The sequence below is a fragment of the Phymastichus coffea genome, unplaced genomic scaffold (assembly GCF_024137745.1).
Source record: "Phymastichus coffea isolate CEN01 unplaced genomic scaffold, Cenicafe_Pcof_1.1 PCOF00006, whole genome shotgun sequence".
Taxonomy (NCBI): domain Eukaryota; kingdom Metazoa; phylum Arthropoda; class Insecta; order Hymenoptera; family Eulophidae; genus Phymastichus; species Phymastichus coffea.
The window spans coordinates 9,286,485-9,295,219 of NW_026706817.1; the positions used below are offsets into that span (position 1 = coordinate 9,286,485).

The window sequence follows — 8,735 nt, forward strand, 5'->3', positions numbered from 1 at the left end:
TTTTTTTTTGATAATTAGTCAATTAGATAATCGCGATTGAATGTCAGCCAATGAGCGGCTGGCTACGGCCGACGGGCCGCGCGACGGCGAGTCGCGACGGAGAAGGGAGGTCGACTCGCGCATGTTATTCAACAGGTGACAGAGGTGCTCAACTCTTGACCTGTTACTGGTAGCAGCCGTTATGTTGACGTATTTTGATATTATGAATATCAATAATAATATGGATAAAATTATTAAAAAATACGTTGCAATGTAATAATGCATTACATTGTTTTGTATCGTAAAAAAACATGAATTTTATGAAATCAATAAAAACATGTGTACTACATGCGCTTTTACGAAAATATTGCACATTGTGCAATTACTTGCATGTTTAATAAACGCATATTAAACTATACGAATAGTTACAATAGGCATTACTTACATTGTAGCTACATACAATACAATACGTGAAATACATTTTTCAAACAAACAATCAATCAATCAATCAATAAATTGATTAATTAATGGTCTGCATTAGTTGCAATAGGGTAATGGATTTAACGCTATTTATTTAATTATCTCAACTTAAGCATCGAATTTTCGATAGTTCAAGGATTTGAATATTTTGTAATATGCAAACTCTCAAACAGTCAAACATCAATAGTTCCAAATAAATGAATAGTAATGTTTTTTTTTTGCTATTCATTTGTTCATTACTATTGATAGACTTAGTTGCAAAATTTTCTTGACACGGTGTACTCCATCGTTGCAAAATGGCAAGAAGAAATGCTTATTCCAACGAGGAGTACACCGATATGGTGTTGTGCTTGGGCTGGGCTGAGGGTAATGCGAATGCAGCTGCTCGACGGTACGCTGAGCTTTACCCTCTTAGAGCACAACACCCCAATCCTCGGACGATAGAAAATACCGTGAGAAGGTTGAGGGAAACGGGCAGTGTCGTGGTCAGGAATCCTGATGGAGGACGCCAACGCCAACGCGATCGCCTTCATGACCCTGTCGTCGCAGCTTTCGCCGCCGATCCGACAGACAGCTTGCGATCTGTTTCGCGGCAAGTCTCGGCGGCGTTAGGTGTGGCGTGTTCGTACAGCACTGTACAACGGATCATGAAGGATGATGGTCAACATGCGTATCATCTCCGGCGAGTGCAGTCACTAGGTAAGTGCATAATTTGTTATTTATAGCGGTTATGTATTCGCGTGTAACGACAGGAGGTCGATCCTGTAGTAACTTTGATATGCTGACGGACACAGTATTTATTTTTATGTTTTGATCAATTATATCTCGGTTTGTATTAAAGACAATGGACCGTTTAATCATTTATTAGAACCTGGAGATCTGCAACAGAGATTGAGGTACTGTCATTGGCTTGTGGACGCGGTTGACGAAGATCCTAACATCTTGGATCGCATTTTATGGACGGATGAATCCACTTTCGGGCGAATCGGAATGTTCAACCAACACAATGAACATGTGTGGGTCCACGAGAATCCATTTGCGGTGCGAGAAGGTATATTTTAAGAATAATATTGTATTTGCTTGCACAACAAAATATTTAACAATATTTTTCAACATAATTTAGATCGTTCGCAGCATAGATATGCCGTAAATGTATGGGCTGGTGTGATTCGTGACCGAATTGTGGGTCCATTCCGTCTACCGCGAAACCTCAATGCTGGTGCGTACCTCGATTTTCTGCAACATGATCTGCCAGCTCTTCTAGATGACGTCCTCCCAGATCAAAATAACATCATCCTGATGCACGACGGAGCCCCAGCCCACTTTGCGCAGCCTGTCCGGGACCATCTCGACGAGGTAATTGATTACTGTTTGTTTTTTATTAATTTATAAAAAAAAGTATACTGATTTCTATGTTTTTCCAGTCTTACCCTGAGTGGATAGGCCGTGGTGGTACCGTAGAATGGCCAGCACGTTCCCCAGATCATAATCCATTGGATTATTATGTTTGGGAAACGTGCAAAGAGGCCATCTACTATAACGGTCCACCTGGCAACGCAGATGGATGCTGGCAGGCTGTTCAAGAGTGGGCAGAAAATGTGGCCCCCGATCAAATACATAGAGCGACGCTCCAAGTTTTACGAAGAGCTCGCCTATGTATACAAATGGATACGGGCCACTTTGAACAATGCATGAAGGCAGGGGGGATCCTGGTGATGGAGTAGGCGACGAGGAGCTTGAGAGGGATCCAGAAGAAGATAACGATCCAGACTGGGAGATGGACGAATAGAAAGAGGTAAGTCGTAGAAAAGTCGTAAACAAAGTTGTTGGGTTATTGGGTTATTGGGTTCATAGAAAAGTCGTAAAACAGTCGTAAAAAAAGTCGTAAAAAAGTCGTAAAAGTCGTAAAAGTCGTAAAAAAGTCGTAAAAAAGTCGTAATAAAGTCGTAAACAAAGTTGTTGGGTTATTGTGTTTATTCGTTCGTAGAAAAGTCGTAAGCAAAGTTGTTGGGTTATTAGGTTAAAGAAAAAAGTAAAAAAAATATAATATTTTCCATTTATTTGCAGTGTTTGGCGGAATTGCGGTCCTGGCTGGAGATTTCGTTAAACTTTTTGTTATTGTTGTTAATTTTTTTTTTACATTATTTATTATTAATTTATCTTATTATTATGTTATTGTTATTATTGTTTAAGTTATTGTGTTAAAAAATGTTATTGTTCAGAAATTGTTTATTATTAATAAGTTTTACAAATAAAAATTAATATAAAAAATGTAAAATTATTTTTTAATTCGACGCGCGTTGTCGCATATCCGCGTCAGAGCTAGCCGATATCTATCCGTCGCCATTTTTTCCGCCCCCGTCGAAATCTTGTTAACAAATTCTGGAAAACAAAAACAAGAATAATTACTTTTCAATGATTATATTATTAGATAATATCTTACCGAGTACGCCTTCATAAATGGCTTTCGGAATGGCAACCGTACCGGCTTTCCCGGTAGGTGTCATGCGACGAAGCTCATCTTTGATCACCAGCATGTTGATGAGCTTCGTCACCAGTTTTTGTGGGTCCCCTTTGTATTTTTCGGTTATGTTGTCCAATTCAATTTGGACAACATAAACCGAAGAACCATCACAAAGCCGTACCTATAACAATAAGTATTGTTATTTTTATATTAGTTGTATGTATCGTGTGCGTATGAATGTATGTTTTTTTAAGCGTTATGTCCGAGTGTGCTTGGTAGTGTGTGTGTACCTGTGTGTGAGATTGCAAGAGTGCGTGAGCGCATGCGAACTAGCGTGGTTGTATATGCGTGGGCTTGTGAGCTTGCAAACGTGCGTGAATGCAATGTGCATGTGAACGTGTATGCGCATGCATCGGTGTGTGGGTAGATGAGCTTGCAAGCGTGCGTAAGTACTGGCTGTATACAGCGGGTGTGCGTGTGTATGTTTATAAGCTTGCAAGCGTTAGTAGGCATGACCCTGTACGTCTGTAAGAGCTGTGTATGTATGTTTTTTATTGTATGAGTATATGAATGTATGTATGTATGTATGTAAGTTGCCCTACCTTGCCATTTCGGGGTTCCAGTCCGGCAAACTCCTTTCTCAAAATCCTCTTCAAATAGCCTCCTCGTCATTATCTCCCGAATCTAAAAAATAATCATATTTTTATTAATATAATAGATTAACAATTTTTTTATTTAAATTACCTTCACTGCGCTCATTTCCAAGAATCACCTTACCATCAGTCGAAACTTCCAATTCGTTTAAATATTCCCTGTCATCTAAATAAACATTAAAGGTTAATAATGTGTATATGATAATTGTACTAACTTACCATTTGTTGCCACCAAATCCACTGCAAGCCATTTACGCCCGTATTTTGCCTCGTGCAATACTCCTACACGACGCAAATTCTCGGACGCCACGACACTGCACTCTTTACTATTTTTCCACAAGACCAACGAAAACATTCTTGCATGCGCATGTAGTACACAACACTTATTTGTTTTGAAAATATTGTTCAATAAACAATATGAAGTTATCGTTGCTGGCATTTAGTTATTCTTTTATGCCTCGTTCGAAATTTCATCAATGTTTTTATTCATTTTGTACAATTCATGTTTTTTACAATACAAAACAATGTAATGCATTATTACATTGCAACGTATTTTTTAATAATTTTATCCATATTATTATTGATATTCATAATATCAAAATACGTCAACATAACGGCTGCTAGCAGTAACAGGTCAAGAGTTGAGCACCTCTGTCACGTGTTGATTAAAATGCGCGAGTCGACCTCCCTTCTCCGTCGCGACTCGCCGTCGCGCGGCCCGTCGGCAGTAGCCAGCCGCTCATTGGCTGACATTCAATCGCGATTATCTAATTGACTAATTATCAAAAAAAAATTTTAACTGTGCCATCTTATTCCATTTTTCAAAACGAATCGAATGGTACCAAACTCTTCATATGTTTCAGAATCAACCTGTATATATATATATATATATATATATATATATATATATATATCTCTTATTCTATTATTTATATTGAGATCTGTTCAATCTCGAACTTGATAGGAGTTCGAAAATCCGTGTGAATCGCATAATTTAAAATTGGAATAAGGATATTTTCAAGAATAGCTTCCGTTTCATGAATGAACAACTTTTTTACTTCTTCGCGGGAAAACGATTCACGGTAAATTTTTAGAATGATTGAATTTTCGAAATTACAATACAAGGCTCATCCGTTTAATTAGTCAGAATAAAATAGCGGAGCTCGAATTATTTGACCAATTTAAGATGTCTTCTTTCATCTAGTGACAAGGTAGATTCGCACGTTAGCGGAGATGATGACAATGAGAAGGAAGAATAGTCAGAATAAAAGTACCAAATTAATCTCGCTCTCTCTTATATCTCTAATTTAGAGTAAACGTGTCTTATTGTACTAATTACGACAACATATATGTCTAAGCGGATTAACATAAATAGGCGAGTCAACAAATAAGGTTGTGACGAGAGCAGGCCATGTGCCGGTCTCTCGTCTGCGTTTCTTCCTTCTTCACTAGGCAAGGCGTGGTGGCCAACGTGGGGCGCATTAAAGTATGCGCCTAACACTTGGCCTTTTTGTTTGGAGCTGAGCGCAGGAATAAGTTGAGGAGCACGGAAAGAGTAAGAAAAAGAGAGAGAGAGAGACAGCATTAGGCCTATGCAGGGATAGGCAGGCGCGCGACGCGTCGCGTGCCGCCTAACTAATAGGTCAAGGTAGGGAGAAGAGCGAGCGCCGCTGAGCGGCCGCGAGACGAGCGCTAGAAAAAGTGCGTGCGGGAGTCCAAGCCTAGTCCTGTGAGAGTGCAGAGAGTGCAGTTTGGGATAGCTGAAAGGAAAGCCAATTCTACCGGCAACAGCTTTGTCTGCGACTATAGCCAGCCCCACCTGTAAGGAAAGCCAACGTAGCCTGCAGATACTTGGCCAGCGACAACAGCCAGCATCTAGCAACAATCTGACCAGCATTGACGACCGGTACTTCTTGCAGCAGCACATCGCTCGAAATTCACGACGTTGCGAAGAGCAGTGGATAAAAGGTCAAGCCTTCTTTTCTTCTTTCTCTCTACACTCTCTCTCTCTCTCTGGTGATGTGACGACTGGTACGCGTTGAATAAGATAGCCAGGCATTCACGTGCCGGCTATCTAAAGGTTCACGCTTAAGTGTAATTCGTAGTAATGTAAATTGCGACTGGCGAATTGTCCAGGCGCCCACGTGTCGAGCAATTCATCCGGTATAGGTTAGCGTAATTTTTAAGTAAGTTTGTAATAGATTAAATGCGCGATTAGGTATTAGGATGAAATGCGAAATATTTATTTGCGGTTATTTTAAGTAGTTTACTGTTCTATTTTGTAGTTATTTGGTCAATAATTTAGATTATGTTATGCGCGCGTATGTTTAGTGTGAATAATTATTAATAATAATGGGTTTAGTTTAATATGATTTTTGTCATTGCATTATTTATTTATTGACCTCCCCTCTCTTTCCTCTCTCAATTACCTTGAGCAAAAGTGCCTCACTTATCCGGCAAAAGAATTAGTGACAAAAGGAGGAAATTTTGTCACAAGGTATATCCTTCAAGATTTCTCGGCCTCTTTCAATCCATGTTCAGTATTCCATGTTCAGTGTGTTACAATATTCTCAAGAACATTTTTATAGTTTAATAAAAGAAAACTAAGAATTTGTAATTATAAAATAATTGTTACTATTATTGATATTTTTCATATGATTATATTTTATTTACACAGTTATATAGATAATATGGCTCATTACAAAAAGATTTGTTCATCTGGAACTCTATATTCTAATAAAATTGGATTATTGTACAGATTTATTGATAACTCAAGAAAAAATATCAAATCATCTTTTATTTCACATCAAAAATTCACTACTAGAGACGAAGAAATTCTGAACTTTTTAATAATCACTAATGATGATATATACATTTCGTCTGATGTATTAAGTGATATATTAGATATAAAGAAAGATGCCATCATCTCAAAAAAGAAAAGGCTGTATTGCTTACGCAATGAAGCATTAAAAAAAACAAATATTCTGAAAGTAATAAATGATGCCGTATACACAGCGCCTGATATTGGTAATTATCTACAATAATTTATTTCTACATATTATATAAAAATCTATTAATTTCGCGTTTTGTAAAATGAATATTAAATAAAGCTCTCGAATCTTATATTATTTTTTGTCCTACCTTGAATCATTTAAAATATTTATACCTTGCTATGGATTTGGGTATAAACATATATATATAGAAAAGTTCTGTGCTGAATGGTCCGCGAAGGTTTATGTGTGTATTTTTTTTATTGAGATTATAGTGAAATCTTTTATAAATCATAGTAAGCATTGTTAATGAGATTGTACAAAGTATTTCCACCAAAATACTGTCATGTGCCAGTCTCCAGAGGAGTAAAAAACTTATTTTTTTATAACTGTGTAGGTGTGAAATCGTAACTTGAAATCCCCCTTACGATATTTAGCATCATTTGGCATTTTTTCAGTATTACTTCGGTGAGGTCTGTTCTGCTCTCGAAGGATACTCCTTTGAATATTGTATTTTTCAGTTTGTCATTCTTACATTGCTTTTAGTCTCTTCTTCTCATTTTTCACTATCAGTATAGGCTATAAGAATTTTGATACAATTTTCCAATAGCATTGGTAACGATATCAGTCACAGCATGTACGCATGTTACTAATAGTATCGATAATCCTCACCATTCAACGTAACATGGATTAAATGCAGATGGTTACGGTGGGCAGGAAGGTAGTTGATCAAAAATGGATCTAAACTCTGAATGTACAGTCTTGTGCTATATAAAAATAGTACATTACGATACAAGTGCGGGAAAGTAGGTTCTTGTCTCGTGTGGCGTTTACGCCCGAATCTATCTTTTTCGAATATGTGCCGTACCGTATTTTTTGATACGACGTGTGGAAAGTGTGATTTTCAAGGCACGTTTTCTGTCGCGCGTGCGGGAAAAACGCACTTTGCGCACGGAGTGTCGAAAAATACACTAAAAATCCATGGAAATGAAAATCCTAGCTTCTCATTCTTCCTAAATATAGTCATTTTAAGATTATTATGTGCCTTTTACTCACTTTCAGCATTAACTAAGATTTTGTTAATAATTTGTTTAGCGATGACTTAGTTTCCATTTTAGGTGAAAACAAAGCTCTAATTATTCCTAGAAAGTTAAAAGTGATTGCGACAAATTATCACGAGAATTGTTTCAAAGGCAACGCTCGCAGAACAATGTTGAAAGAAGCAGACCAACTTAATGATCCTAAAATTTATGCCATATATATCATCTTTTAAAGCAATGAATCAAATAGTTGATTGTTGTTTTACCCTTATTAGATGCGTATATTAATGAGTTAGATAAAGCTTTGCAGAGTATTGACAATGTTACTCGAACATTCAAGATACATGTAATTCTTGAACATATTAAACAAAGCTTGTAGTTTATTGATGGCAATATGTATTAGGTTTATGATCTGAGTAAAGTGGTGAGTCAGACCACCGTGAGATTTTAAAAATATGGGATCGTTACAAGATTAATCTAATATAGGACGAATCTTATTTGCCAAGATATCTGAAAGCAGTTATTCCATTTTTATCGCTTAATATATAATTACAATGCATATATTAACAAAATAATTTAAAAAAAATGCAAAGAAAATTCAAAAAAATGAATTCGAAAAAAATGAATCTGTTGTTTTGATGTATGTGTGCGCGCTTACGCAAGAGTGTGTATAAAATAAGGCCATGTAACCACTACATTCACGTAATTGGTTAATGCCTTGGTTAATGCCTTGGTTAATGCTAAAAGTGAGTAATAATCTTAAAATGCCTATATTTAGAAAGAAGGAGTAGCTAGAATTTTCATTTTCGAGGGTTTTTAATATAGTGTTTGTGTAGAACAAGACTGTGCATTCAGATTTTGGATCCATTTTTGACCAACTGCTTTCGCCTGCCTGACCTCCGTGTGGTAAGATCTCAATGGCATGTTGGTTGTTAGACACTTATGTACCCTACCACATGTTTAGTGTATTAAGTTATATATATATATATATACACACACGTTGTATGTGTGTGTAACTCCACTACGGCAGTCTTGAGCCCAGGACCTTGTTCTAACAGAGATAGGGAAAGGAGAAGTGGAAGAATATGTAATAGCGTCGGCGTGCAATGCCGATAAATTCACCACTATC

At 37.1% G+C, this 8,735-nt stretch overlaps 1 protein-coding gene across 1 annotated transcript; it reads left to right on the top strand.

Moving 5' to 3' along the window:
• The first annotated feature begins 755 nt into the window (after positions 1-755).
• On the top strand, positions 756-2,248 carry LOC131668167 (histone-lysine N-methyltransferase SETMAR-like). Its single transcript, XM_058942101.1, has 5 exons — positions 756-1,158; positions 1,301-1,510; positions 1,583-1,815; positions 1,884-2,115; positions 2,157-2,248. The coding sequence occupies exons 1-5, from the start codon at positions 756-758 to the stop codon at positions 2,246-2,248; spliced, it is 1,170 nt and encodes a 389-aa protein (XP_058798084.1).
• Positions 2,249-8,735: the final 6,487 nt, after the last annotated feature.